Raw genomic sequence first — 14,688 nt, 5'->3', positions numbered from 1 at the left:
CCCTGAATTTTTGTTATGTGATTGTTGGTGTTTTGATAAAATATTACAATCTTAAACTCAGATTTGATAAACAAATAATATTAATTTGTTAACAGCTATACATCACACATAACTTACAAAGTTGAAAATACAATAATTCTTTCTGATTTCACAGATTCTGGCTCCGATCAATGATTAAAGTAAATTAATTTAAGCATGTTTTAATAGGCTGGGGTTAATGCTGGTAATCCATCCACAGTAACCCAGTTATAAACTAATGTGACACTCACAGGAGCAATGTTTTTAAAACTAAGGTGCATTGTAAGTCGTCATTCTCACTGCATGTGTCCTCATGTAGAGTCATCTTCCTCTATTTCACAGCAATCACTACTGCAAGAGCTGGCAAACAGGTTCTCTTTCTTGTTAATTAAATTTGATATTGCACTGATGTGTTCAGTCTATATATTAGTGTTTGCTATGAAACTTGCGTGCAACAACAAGTTAAGTGTAAGAGGTATGCATCTTCCTTCCAAGATAGTTATTTGCCTGGAGGACCTTCTTTAGAAGCACAAAAGTCTTTGTTCACTGTCAAGATGGCAGTCTGGATGAAATACTGCAACAGGAATGTCAGCAAGATGTTCACTGATAATTACCTGTAGCTATTTTAAGAATACCTTAAATGCCCCTGTCGATTTCCTTTATCTTTGGAAACTCGTACATCACTCAACATTTCATAGATTTAATTGCATTGATGAGAATTTTTAATACTCAGAAGGAAGACTAGAAGTGCATCGTCTCATCTCTGAAAGAGTTCTAGCATCGTTCCAAAGATCAGTAGAAATAAAGCTTGAAGTTTGTTGACATTTAGCTACTTAGCATATTTAGACATTTAATACGTCCCAGGTTTACTGTCACTCTGGCTCCAACTGCTGCCTTTTTACTCCCCCCGTCTGTTTCCCCCTGTTCTATGCATGAACACTAACGTGCACAAGCACAGGGGCGTCACCGGAACAGCTGTTGAAATGTTGTTTGGCTCATTCAGAGCCACTTTGTTTCTTATTTATGGAGCCAGGGCTGTGTTCAAACACCAGTTGGGTTTGTCAGAGTTCACACAGCACACACAGCCAACAGACCGCGAGGAGATGTTTGCCGAATCTGGCAAAAGAAAGAAAGAAAGAAAGGAAACAGCGTTGGAACAGAATCACCTATTCCACCTTGTCAGGAGTGATGAAAATTCCAAAGAAAAGAGTCAAACTGGAAATTGTGGTTGTTGCAAGAGAAGCTCGTTGATGACAGATTTTGTGAAGCACAGATGCAATTGTAAGGACTTATCAGCGTCTGTTTGTGTCTGTGTCTGTTTTTCATTTAGTTTCATCTTATAGGCTTATAACATTATCAGTGACATTGCATGTCCTCTATGAACGCTTGGAGCTCATGTCAACGGGAGACTGATTTAGATTGCCTTAAAATTGTATTTTTAAACAACATTTCAATGGCGTGTTTACCCGAGAGCCTAATTGCTACCTCCAGATTTCTATCGGTTACAAAGATCTTAGCTGTGTTGTGAACAAATTTATTTCGGGTCAACAACGGCAGTGTACCTAAGTTGTATTTATTTAAATGGTTCCACTCAAAGCCAGTTCTGACGCTCATATGGTGAGGATTTTATTTTATTTTTTTAATTACACAACATGTTGTGCTCCTTCGCAACAAGTTTCAGTTTTTTTGTCTTTTTGCATTCACCAGGATCTCTGTGAGTCGTTGTGTTGGTGTTCAGGGAAACACTGTGCAGATGTAGAAAAGAGAGATGATGTGACACTTTGAATAGCCCATTTAATATGTCACATTAAAACATTAGAAACATCTTTAAAACATTCTTAGGCCATTAACATTAAAATGTTTCCTTCAAAACATAATTAGAGTTTGAAAGTCGTGCTAGTCAGTGTTGTGGGAAGAAGAACATTTGAGAAACTTTAAAACAAATGTGGCTGAGAACATTACTCAGGATGTTTTTCGACCACAAGAATCTAGCTGGGTTACCACACGTCTACTTGTTTTCTCCACACAAACTTTCTACAATCAGATCCATGTGGGTTAAATTTGGACTCATCCAAAAATAACACGTCAACACAAGGTGCTGTCTGTGCATGCTCTTTTACAAACCCTAACTGACTTTTTAGAGCTCATGATTGGTTCCCTTTGTGTCTCACTCTTTATCTACCTCTGCTTATTGATCCTGTCGTCTATAGACTTAGAGATAACACTTGTTGTCCTCAGCGGTGACTCTTGCTTCAGTTTCAGCCTGTTTTTCTTGAATTTACTCACAATTATGCAGTCTAATCTCCTGCTGTTTGTTCTGGGTCTACTTGTGCACATTCTGTTATGTCTCTCTTTTTTTTATTACATTTTTAAAAAAATATATCTATGTGTTGAGGCTGGAAGAGCTGAGTTCACTTCAGCTGCATCTGTCGCTAACTAACCTCTTCCAGGGTAAATTATAACCAAATCTATTTTCCTGTGACTACAAATCAATGCTGTGGCTGAAGGCTTCCTGTACAGACACTTAGCGGCTGCAGCTGCTCTGCCACCCCAGTGCTCCAATTATGCCTTTTACAGTATATATATGGGCACAGTGTATGACAGCGTGTTTTCACACACTGTGCAAGAAGAGAAAAATGAGGGGAACTGCAGTGAGTTCACTCAGATTCTCACCAAGATTCACAGCCAGGCTTCTGTCAATATCACCTCCCTCCACCTTTTGCAGTCATGCAGCCACTTATCCACACACTCTTGCATCTATGTTTCACAGATGGCCCTATGCAGTCACCTTTTCTCATTATTTCAGTTTCATTGCACTAAATGTGTTGCCAGTATTTCTGCATTAGGTGCTGCATTTAGCATTAAATAGAAATTACAGCTATTACACAGTTCATTTTGTTGCAGTGTTCAGGAACCAGGAGGTCTTTTATAATCTCTGCTGGGAAATTATCAGTCACTTTTGCTGTCCTGGGGTTGTTTAGAGCCTGAATAACCGACTAAACGTTTTTGTTTTTAATTATACATAAGCTCAAATACTTTGTCCTTAAAAATCTTCTAAGTGCCTGGGAAAAGGCACTACCTTAAAGGCAGGACTCAGGTCACAGACAGGTTGGTTGAGAGGGCGGATCTAAGCACTCCGCTGTGTCAAAGCACGTCAGAGAAATGTGACTTGGGAAAATGCAATCAGGTGAAATTTTGGTTTTTGAGGATAGACATTATACTGCACTGTATGCTCACGCAGTAGAATACTTCAGACATGCAGTACAGAATAAGTTCAAGACCTGAAACTTGAAGTGAATTGATCACAAAAGTGTTTTATACGTTGTGTTCAGAGTGGATTGCAAAAGAGTCTGGACTGTTGGCTGTCATCAGATCAACTCACTGATCTGCTGCAGTGAGAACCACCAGTATTTAACCCAGACAGCTGCGCTAAAGAAAGCAGGTGCAGCAGCTCATAGCGGTCACATGAGTGCCTTATTATGTGGAAGAAGGATATGGGCTGAAATTGAAAGTCATTTCATGTCATCTAGTCAACACCAAACTGACAGGTTTCTGAACATGAACACGCCTCATCAGAGAGAGGGACGGGCTCCAGGTACAGTTCGTTCAAATCCTAATCTCCAGCCTCAGGCCTAAACAGAAAAGCCTGACAGATTTCATTGACATAGCAGCTGCTTGAGTGTGAGTTTGTGAGAGCTTGAAATGGTGTAAGTAGGAGGACGCACAATAGTGACAGCACATGTTGCTCGGAAACAACGTGTTTAAAACAAAAAACAGTAAATCTGGACCTGGTATTTCATGCATAGTGTTTGATCAAGTGCTCAGCTGATCGCTCCCTGCTGGTGACTTTACAGTGTTCATGCATTTGAATAAACTAACAAAAGTATGGAAGGCCATCTGTAAATCGTATGGGGACATTTGACTGAAAACACAAACAGCTCTACAAATGTACAATAAGCACAAAAGCAAGCACTTACTTATCCATAAATCTCCTCAGCAATTTCTCCCTGCACGTTCCATTCCTAAATTGTGTATGTTTTGTTGGTAGCAAGGCGACCAACCTGTCTGAGGAGTCATAGAAAGGTTGAAAAGTCTGCATCACCGCCCTCATATACCCGACTATCTAACGTGGGAAAGCCCTAAATCCTCAGGCACCAAGCAGGAACACACCTCCAAGTATGTGAGTACAGAGATTTGGCCCATGTCTGCCCTGATTTCATTGTTTCAACCTGCCTCTTGTCTCACCCCACTCACCCACCAGATGTCCTCAGACTTCCCTTCCGTTTCCATCCACCTGACATCCAAACCCACTTCAGCTGTTCCCAGCTCTCAAATCAGCCCCGCTGTGTTTATACCTGCTGTTCCGTCTTTGTTTCACGCCTGATTTTCACTCATGCTTGATCTTGTTATCTGTTATTTGCTTGCATGTAAGCTCTGACTTTTAATTTTTAAGCAAACCACATAAATAGTTCCTGCATGACTGGCCATGTTTGCACCTTCTCTTCTTGCAAAAAACATAAAAGAGTGCAGGAGAAAACTGAGTGTTGCATCCTGTGTTGTTTTTAAATACACGTGGACCATGTGGGTAAAGGTGTCATTAATATAGCTTTGTGGAATTGAGCACATGCACACAAGCAAACCGGTACTGCAGCCGGTTCCTTCTGCAAATGGGTTGTGTGGTACACCACAGCTTCAGCTGGTTTACACGATCACATTCTCAGCCTCATTTCTTTAAAGTCACAGCCGGAAATGCGAAAAATGGTAGCTGGCTTTACATAACTGCATAAAGAAAAGCAAGTAAAGCAACTTTCCACACATTCATTTTATTCATACAAATAAAAGAGACACAAATTAGATTTTAACAAGTAGATGTAAAGGATAGTAACAGCTGGATGTTTGGAAGGAACACGGCAGCTGCACACAAGTGGAAGATTAAGCGGAATTCTAGCAGGAAAATTTGTTTACGGTCAGAGGTTAAATGCTGCAACCAAATGAAAATGCAGATCTATTTTAATCCAATCAACAGCAGGAAACAACTGTAATGCTCCTTCAACATCGTGCAGAAATGGAACGCAAGCGTACCAGACTCACTGCATGATGAACTGCAGGCCTTAAAAATAATGAGACGCCTGCGTGTTGAATGTAACCAAGCAGGTTTTTGAAAAAATGTAAATGGGTTCCAGCGAACAAGCCACAATAATTCTGTCACGACATAGAAAAAGACAAACAATGAATGACAGTGAAGTGCTGCTCGTCTCTACACATTCAGAACCTTGATTCAAAAACAAATGAATTACCGTTAAAACGAAGACAACATGCAATATTGTTTCTTAGGATGCTGTTATCTGTGTTTTTAAGGGTGCTTTATAGTAACAATGAGACGTGACAATAAGAAAACAGTGTAACACAAAAAAAGGGAAGAATCATCACCCAGATCTTAAGATCCTCTTGGCTCGTCTCATATGTTTTCCACTATCCCTACATTTAAAAAAGTTGAATAGATAGACTGAAATTCATAGCATAACTTTTTTTTTTCCAATAAAAAGCATCCCCAGTTTTCCAACACAATCATGTGAAACCATCAGGTCTGTTTTTCAGCACCATTGAGGATGTGTGTGGCCTCCAAGCGCCACATCACTAGAAAGTGAATCCACCACAATCAAAAGCATCGAAATCAGAGTCTGCTACCTCAAAGTCAAAGCTGTTAAAGTGCGAGGAGTCGAGCGCGGGGTTGCCGGTGTGGTACGCTCCTGCTGGTCCCATGCCAGAGAAATCCGTGTTGAGTGGCAGGTCAGCAGCTTTGGCTTCCAGATTAGCTGGTGAGCATGCGCCAAGGTAACCCATAGCAGAGGAGGCAGCAGCTCCTCCCATCAGCAGATAAACCGCCTTCATTGCTTGGGCATTACTGACAGTGCCGTGACGCAGACACCCCACCGAATATGGACCTCCTTTATAATACTTTGTGCGGGGGGAATTGCGGCCTGTTGGGGTTGAAGGGGTTTTGGAAGGAAAAAACAACACAAATGCCCAACATGTTTTCAATACAGCTCAAACAATACAGTACAAAACCAAACTGCGTAACCTGATGTTTTTCTTGAAAATATTAAGCTGACCTTTCTCTCTTGGGGAAGCACAAGTCATGGGTCCTGGGGACTGGGACTCTGTGTCGCTGACAGGTGGAGTTGGCGGATCTTTGTCCAGGATTTGCTCGGGAACCAGATCTCGGAGAGAAATGTGCGGTGGTATCACCTGGTGCCGCTTACAAGGACTGAGAGGTGATGAGAGACTCTGTAGGAAATAAAATCAAAAATACTGATGAGGTAAAATACACAGTTGCCAAAAACCACAAGGACAAAGTCAGCGACAGATTGAAAGATAATCTACAGATAACAAACATATGTAAAAGTGTAAAGACACAAAAAATGGAGGTGTTCAGTCGCATCATCTCTGCACTGATTTCCTTCAGACTCATACATCTTTACTGTTATAGATTGCCACATGACATCACTAAACACCTCCAAATTCAGAGCTATGCAGTAGATTATGATACGTTAGTAGAAAACAGACGGGGATAAATGAATGAATAAATCATAAACAACTGTGAAACATAACAACAAATCATTTAAGTCATAAGTGGTTACTGATGAAATCTGAACCCGCCTCTGAGCAGCACAAACTAGCATTTACAATGACAATGATTGGCTCCAGTGACTCATCTTATAAAGTGTTCCCAAGTGTTGTACATTCATTCCTTGTTTCTCACTGTTTATTGACTTTGGTGCTTCCCTCTAGCGCCACCATGAGGTTTACAGACATGGTTTGTAGGGAAATGTGTCATTGATACACATTCATGTCAACCTCACGATGAACTGTAATCACATGTACTAGTAGTTTAGTAATATCATTAAAGCTCTTTAATTGAAGCTCAAGGTGCTGATGTAGACTCTGTCATGTTAGATAAACCCATTTTTCTAAACAATAATAACAAGAAACGTACCTTTTTCACTTTCTTCATGGTGTTCACCCACTGACTGAAAAGTGATAAAAGTGATTCTGTTATTACCTCTGCATTGTTTCAACTGCATGACAATGAAAAAACTGCAATGTTTATAAGAGTGGAATGTGCAGCATGTGTGCCTCTTGTCCTTCTAATACTGCTCTTAATCTTCCACTTCTATAATATTCCCTGTCACACAATACCGACTATTGTTGTAAGCCTGTATAAGATGTCGTACTGAGATAAAAGGTAAGCAGGAACAGAAAATAAGTTGTGAGTTTCAAAGGGGAATAAAGGGGATGTAGATAGAGGAGGAGGAAAGAACATTTATGAGCAATGAGTTATGAGTTCAGAATTTTGGGAAACACACTAACGACTAAAGGGGGGGCTATACTATTTTTTGGCTTGCTGGATTTTAAACATGTAAGATTAAACCTTTTGGTTTTGGTGACCCTACATCATTGCATAGTTATATTATTTTAGGCCTTGACTGCTGACGTCTTCCCATGATGCACTAGGCATGTTTTCTTCTCTTTCCCTCCTCATGCATTTATACACCACCATTGCATCACTTCTATTAACTTTGTGTTGCTCTCTTGTAACATTTTGCACGTATCTTTTGCTGACCAACCAATTATTGTCTGCTGTTTCTCAATGCCTGTTTTTTCCTCTCTTCTCCCCTTACCCCAGCTGGTTAACCCTTTATCGGGACAGGAACCATATATGGTAACTTCCTTTAAAGATGGCAGGGGGCAGGATCATGTGACTGCATCGAGCCAATCAGCGAAGGTCAGGCTACATCACAACACAGTCACAATGGACTCTGACCAATCAGTACATTTTTTGCAATCATATATCCACATATTAGGTATTGTGTATACTGGTAGTAGCTGTTTTGACTTTAATTTGCAGCTTCAATCTGAAACTTTTTTTTTTAAGTAAAAAAACAACAAAAAAACAAAACTCCTTTTACATCCACCAATAACAATCGAGGGTTGAAACTTAAAAAATTTCTAAGTATTTCAATGAGTGTCCTATGAAGGGTTCAGGCAGATGCCCACCTTCCCTGAACCTGGTTCTTTGAGAGGTTTTTTGTATTTACCTCTTAAGACCTGGCGTCAACATGTGTGGACATCACATTTTGGGCTATATTACCACAGTAGTTAATTATTTTTTTTTAAATTTATTATCATTATTATTTTATTATTTATTTAGTTATTAAATAGATTTTATTTTCTTTATAGTTTTTACAATAAAATGCATATCAAACAAGAGCTCGGGTCTTAGGAGGTTAAAGATGTTTTTGCTCCTCACTGTTGCCATGCACTTGCTCAATGGGGAATTGTTGGATGTCTATGCATAGTATGATAAAGGTGCTGAAAATGTGTAAAAAGCATCCTAGCATGCTATGATTTGGCGTTATATAAATCAAATTGAACTGAATTACTTTCTGCTACTGTTTGTACACTGCCTTCATGCTAAGCTAAGCTAACCGGCTGCAGACAAAGCAAACCAACAAAATAATGGTCAAAGGTATTTGCCAAAAGTTTGCACAATTGTTCCACAACTATCTTCCAAGATGTGTTCACTACAAAACTGAAAGAAGGCAAAGTAATGAGCAGATAAAGTACAGCGAGTACCAGACCTGCAGTCTGCAGAGGTTTCAGCCAGCAGCAGCAAGTATTTATTCTGTGGCAGGATCAAAGCAAAGCAGCAATCCCTGCTTCCACCAGAGGGTAACTTAGGCAGGTCTAGGATCTCCTTGCCTTCCACAATTGCATCACAACCGCCTTGCAGCTGCACCAGCTGGTCAGGGGGAGACGACACATCGTGGCACACCAGGAGGTTGCCTTCAGCTGTCAGCAGCAAAAACCTCTTCTTCCACTGTTTGAAAATGAATCCACCTGGATGAGAGGAGCAGGGCGGGAAACAACAGGAAGTAGCTCCGTGATAAACAATTCTAATCTTAGCCACAAACACTCAGAGCATATTGACTGTATTAGGCATGGCCACAGTGATCATGGCAGCAGTGGCAGCAGTGTACATGTGGATTAAAGAACGAACACTATGTCATTCCATCATCCCAGCAGATTAGAGGCGCCCGGACGCTTGGAGGATCAAAGGGCTGTGGATGTTGTGCTCGACTAATCAGACCACGTTGACCAATGTGCACATCATCGTCGAGCAGATTCACACGCACACATCTGGATCTACTTATGCCTTATATGTACAGTAGACAACACACGGGCACACAACAGAATTACAACACCAAGAGCTGGTGTCTGCCAATCTTTTTAGCACATTGTCCTGTGCAGGCTGAGATTATGTTTGTATTGGTGTTTGCCACAGCTGTTGAACGAGGATCATTTTAGCTTTCTCTCTATGTTTTAGAAAAATATATCATTCTTTAAAAAAAAAAAAATCATTAATAATTATTTAGAAGTGATAACAACTCAAATTGTTTTAGAAAAAACAAAATGATACTCGTAGATATTTCTAACTCTGAACAACAGCTTTACACAATCACAACTCCATAATGCAGAATCTAACTAAAATTCTAACAAAAAAATATATAAACAAGCTCAACATTTATAAAAGCTTGATAGTAAAGAGACATCCAAATTTGAAATAACAACAAGATCCACTGAGAAATGCCAAACCATCATTTGCCTAGGTGTTACAGGAAATCATTTTTGCTCACATATTGTCACCATAGCTGCAGTAAAGATTCAACTCACCATACATCCTGAGCGTCCCGTGGTGTATCTCCGAGACGTTCATGTCCACCAGCCGCCGTATCCCAGTCTGACTGGCTCAGAGGAGCGTTTCAGCACAGGATGGGTGAAAAGCACATGAGACTCAATGTGAGTTTTAATGCTCGGGCTTTAATCCCCCAGTCAGCTGGGATTCTCCACAGAGCCAAAGTTCAGCAGCTTTGTATGAAAATGGGTTGTGATGAGATATTACACAAAAAACTGCTGCCGTGTGGGCAGAAAGACTTATCAGCATGATTCGACTGCTTTTTAATGCTCCTCTTTAATATCAATTCAATTTCACATACACAGAATAAAAGGAATTTTAAATCCATTCCACTAAACCTGCAGAGACATCTACTTCAGTCAGTAAATGTATAATAAATAATAAGTCAACAAAAAAAATCATGGGTTTCTTTTTTTAAAAAAAATCATCCTTCAACACTTCCACAACAGTCACGAGAAAACAAATGTTTGTTGTAATTTAGTGTCATATGCTATCATGCATATTTAGCTGGCTGATATGTGGCCAGACTACAACACTACTTACTGTTAACACAAATATTTGTTCCATAATTAACTTGAAGAGAAAAGAAATGTAATTGTTAAGAACTGCAGATTCAATAAAACACGTCGGGGATGTAAATACAGCTCAACTGTAGATAAAAGCTACAGCGACTTTGCAAAAATGCCAACTTCTTCATCACTGTTTATGGTATAATTTAGTGAAATGTTTTTGTTTTATCTTTAACAATAACTGAATCCCTACTGTAAAGGTTAGAGATTAGGACACGCATTTAAGGATTCAAAGGCAGTAAAAAAAAAATGCATTTTGGGTCCAAAGAGGATTACTGTCTGCTGAATGGTTAAGTGCCAGATGATGTAATTCTTCACATGAAATGTTCACACAATAAAAATGTAAATATTGTAAAGTCAACCTCATATGTGTTGCTTAATTTAATTTACACTATTTTTTTATTCTTATTTTTTGAATCTAACAGTGTCTTTTGTGTTAAAAAGGATAAAAAAGGAGACTGTAGCCACATCACTACTGATAGCAGACATGCGTTAAACATACATTACATTCACTTTTATCCTTTCACAGAATTTATTCAACACTCCAGACTTTAAGTTGTCGTGACAAACAATAAATAAAATAATTTAGAATCAAACAAATGCACTGGAGTAATGAAGAAAACAACACAGGAAAAAAACAATCACTCATACTGAGAAATAAACGTGCTAAAGTGAAAATGACAATATCAAAAATCATGTGTTGAATCTGAACTAAGCTACTGATTACGTGTAAAGACAAAAAGGGAAGATAAAGGTAATTTGTTACTTTATACATTCTGTTGTCGCTGTGCTAGTTGATCCAACGTGTGTTGCTGTTGAGGCACTTCGCGTGACTTGTAGCAGAAGGTTTACATGAGACCAGTTACAAGATATGCTGCTGACAAAAACACAAGAGGAGAGCTGGAGGTGAAGATGTTCCATTGGGAGTGATGAGGATAGACAGGATTAGGAATGAGTTTATTGGAGACACAGCTGAAGTTGGACGGTTTGGGGACAAAGTAAGAGAGGCGAGATGGAGTCGCTTTAGACTTGTGTGGAGGAGAGATTCTGGGTACTTTTTACATTCTCACATAAATAATTGCTTCATCCTCTTTTCTTAAACAGACAACAACTTAAAACCCATGTGTACAAAGTCATAACACTGCTAAATTGTTGAAGGAGCCAATGCTTTTATGCCATTTGTCAAAAAACTTGTCATCCAACTGGCAGTTTCTTATATCAACACTTCAATGACATAATTTCTTACAGTCTGCAAGAGATTATGTTTTGTATTCAACATAACTTGTTTTGGAAATTACCAGACTTTCTAGTAATGGTCGCGTTTTTTTTTTTTAGTTTATGAAATTGATTTTGGATTTTTTTAATGGCAAAATCAATTTGTTGTGCGTGTTGTCAAAAATCATAACCCCAAGTACCAATTCAATAGTTGTAGTGTCAAGTTAGGTAAAGTACATGTTGGCTAGGAAAGCTGATCCTCATATTGCTTTCTGAAACAGTCTCCAGCAGGGAAGAAGTCCCAGCAACGCTCCTGGTACATCTTCCACACGTATGACTCCTAAAAAACAAGAACAACGAATTTAAAAAATGACGCACAATGAGGCTACAAACTAAAAACGAGAAGACTCCGGTTTAAAAAAGTGACTAACCTGTCCAGTGTGCTCCGTCTCATCCTTGTTGATAAGGTACATTAAGAAGAACCTGAAAAAGACTCACATTATTTTTTTTGTCATTTGTACACCCACAAAACGCACATGCACTCTAACACAGAGGAGGCACACTCACATGTAATTGGCCAGGTTGTGCTCATCGAAAGTGTGGGTCTCAAAGCCATGTGGTGTTGTGTCAAAGTAGTCACTTCCGATGCCACATATGAAGCATTTTGTCTGCAGGAAAATCAGTAATGAGGATTAAAGCCACCATGCGGCTTTAGATACATCAGGTAAAAGTGTCAACTTAAAAGTATTGTACCTCCATGTCTTCCTTGACCTGCTCTTGTTGGTCTCTGAGCTCTCCAAAGGCATCAATGATCAGACCTGTAGTATTTGGGCGATAGCATTGTTATTAGAGGTGTTTAAAATCTGTAAAGTGCCAAACATACCTTCAAATTCCTCTCTTTTCCTCTCAGTTTCAGGAAAGTCTTGTAAAGATCCTAACATTGTTTCTTTTCCATTACCTTTAGTTCACGCCAATGACAATCGCATGACTACAGTGTAAAAGCAACTTCAAGGACACCAATGTCTTTACCCTGAATAATGGCCAACAGAATGACAATGACGAAGAAGAAGAAAGTGATATCAAAGACCACTCGGTAAAGCTCGTATTCATCTCCAGCGGGATCCTCGATCTCATCTCCGATGCCTCCACCAGCACGCACACCCACGTACATGTGGAAAAGGTAACACTGTGAAGTGAAGGAAAAAAAGACACAAGTTGGGAAGTGGTGTAGCCATAAAACTGTCACAGTGCACATTTATCAGTTGACTGTAACTTACAGTCATCATGTCATCACATTTCATATCTGGTTCATCTTCGTCCTCGCTCTTGTTGTAAAACTTGCGGAAGAAATTGAAGGCAACTACGGTGTAAAGATACACGACCACAGCCAACAAGCCCACCGTCATCATGAGCTAGAGGAGACAAGAAGGAAACACAGTTAGTCCATTCAAACTGAGGCATGTTTAGTACTTTTTAGTGTTATTTTTGTTTGTTTGTTTGCTCTCACCTGTTTGCCGTTATGTGTGACTGAGGACAAGATGGTACGAAGAGTCTTGACGCCCATGGCAATGTCCAACAAGTGACAGGCGAAGAAGAAGTTGTTGTAATGTCCAAGCAAAGACATGATCGTGTACCAGCACAGATAAAGGAAGGTCTACAAAGAGATGTAGCAGAGTTTAATGTAGCACAGTATAGAATAGCACTGTATGGTTTAAAGTGCAATCTAAAAGTAAATATAGGTTTGCTTACACCGTCTGTGAACACGACACCAAATTTCCACAGCTGGTATTTGATGTCAATGGCGGTCACCCTAAAACATACAATATTGGTTGATATCATTTGAAATTTCTTGTTTTGCATTTGAGGAATAATGTCTAATGTGCTGTATTGCTCATCTTTGTTGGATAAAATGTAGCATACCATGCAAATACAGAGTTGTCGGGTTCCTCTTGTTTCTTTTCATGTTGTTGACTCACATCCAGGGAGGCTAAATCAACACCCAAGAGTTCAGCGATTCTTTCTCTCCCATAAATGTCCCCGTACTTATCCAGAACCTGGACACAGACACAACATTAGACTTTGATGTGTTATACTGAGCACATTTTAAAGCCAACAGAATAAAACATCACTCACCTTTCGTTTGACAAATTTATCCCAGTAGTTGTTGGGGAAAGAGCTGTGAAGAAATGAGACACAATTACTAGTAAAAATCACATTTCTTCTGACAGTGGTTTAAAGCGAGTGTAGGAGACATTTCTTTATCCACATACGGTGTATTCAGGACTAGTCGGTCCCACTGGCCCTTGATATCATCATCCTCAGGCTGCTCAGTGATGTAGAGGCCATCGAACTCCAGCTTTCTTGCAAGTTCTTTCTCCCTTTTAAAGATCACGAGTGGAATCTGACAAAATGATTGAAAATGCTCTTTAACTAAGGTACGCAAGTTTGTTTTTAAAATCTGTCCATAATTCTAAACATAAAGAGGCATTATAATATAGCAATGTTGTAATGTTTAACTATGTGCAAAAAATACCTTCAGGCAGTTGTAGCCGATGATGCAGATGAATGAAATGACCGTGTGCAGGATGGCCAAGAAGGCTAATGTCGGCTGCATGTACCCAGTGCTCTCCTCTAAATAGAAATAAAGTGGCACATCTTCCTCATCCTCATCTCCTCCTTCATTCATTCCAGATCCCTCAGCCTCTTCCCCTGAACCTTCAAACAAGCCAGAGCCTTCGAAGAGCCCGCTTCCCTCCGACAGTCCAGATCCCTCCATCTCCTCAAATTCAGGTGGGGTATCAGACACCTAAACACAACAGAACAATGTGGAGACAAAACAGCAGGTGACTTTCTTTAAGCTTTACAGAGTCTTTACAGAGACGATTTGAGCTCAGGTGTAGTTAACCCTCTGACACAAGCATATTACCACAAGAAAACCTTTTAAATACATAACTATCACTTTACCTTGTAGAACAGCAGAATGAAGTTCAGGGCAAATGCGAGGAACAAAGCCAAAAAACGCAAGTTGTAGAAGTTTCTTGAGAGGTAGTTCTACAAAAGAGAGATGAATATTATCCAACTGATTTGTGAGTGATACTAATTATGCTTGGAAATCAATTGTGAAACAGT

The 14,688-nt window shown here is 39.6% G+C and overlaps 1 protein-coding gene across 8 annotated transcripts in view; it reads right to left on the bottom strand.

Moving 5' to 3' along the window:
- Nucleotides 1–10,032: 10,032 nt before the first annotated feature.
- The window catches only part of LOC103368261 (ryanodine receptor 1-like), a 50,050-nt gene continuing 45,394 nt past the window's right edge, over nucleotides 10,033–14,688 (bottom strand). For all 8 annotated transcript variants that reach the window (XM_008296571.1, XM_008296572.1, XM_008296574.1 and 5 more), the window contains 13 exons: nucleotides 14,524–14,610; nucleotides 14,093–14,365; nucleotides 13,830–13,960; nucleotides 13,693–13,735; nucleotides 13,480–13,613; nucleotides 13,309–13,369; nucleotides 13,067–13,213; nucleotides 12,837–12,971; nucleotides 12,589–12,745; nucleotides 12,313–12,377; nucleotides 12,127–12,227; nucleotides 11,991–12,042; nucleotides 10,033–11,899 (listed from right to left, as the gene is read on the bottom strand). In XM_008296571.1, coding sequence (XP_008294793.1) covers nucleotides 11,804–11,899; nucleotides 11,991–12,042; nucleotides 12,127–12,227; nucleotides 12,313–12,377; nucleotides 12,589–12,745; nucleotides 12,837–12,971; nucleotides 13,067–13,213; nucleotides 13,309–13,369; nucleotides 13,480–13,613; nucleotides 13,693–13,735; nucleotides 13,830–13,960; nucleotides 14,093–14,365; nucleotides 14,524–14,610 — 1,482 coding nt within the window. In that variant the 3' untranslated portion in view covers nucleotides 10,033–11,803. The remainder of the gene's footprint in view (nucleotides 11,900–11,990; nucleotides 12,043–12,126; nucleotides 12,228–12,312; nucleotides 12,378–12,588; nucleotides 12,746–12,836; nucleotides 12,972–13,066; nucleotides 13,214–13,308; nucleotides 13,370–13,479; nucleotides 13,614–13,692; nucleotides 13,736–13,829; nucleotides 13,961–14,092; nucleotides 14,366–14,523; nucleotides 14,611–14,688) is intronic.

This window comes from Stegastes partitus, unplaced genomic scaffold (genome assembly GCF_000690725.1).
Source record: "Stegastes partitus isolate 25-593 unplaced genomic scaffold, Stegastes_partitus-1.0.2 Scaffold1136, whole genome shotgun sequence".
Classification (NCBI taxonomy): domain Eukaryota; kingdom Metazoa; phylum Chordata; class Actinopteri; family Pomacentridae; genus Stegastes; species Stegastes partitus.
This window is presented reverse-complemented; position numbering and strand designations above follow the sequence as displayed.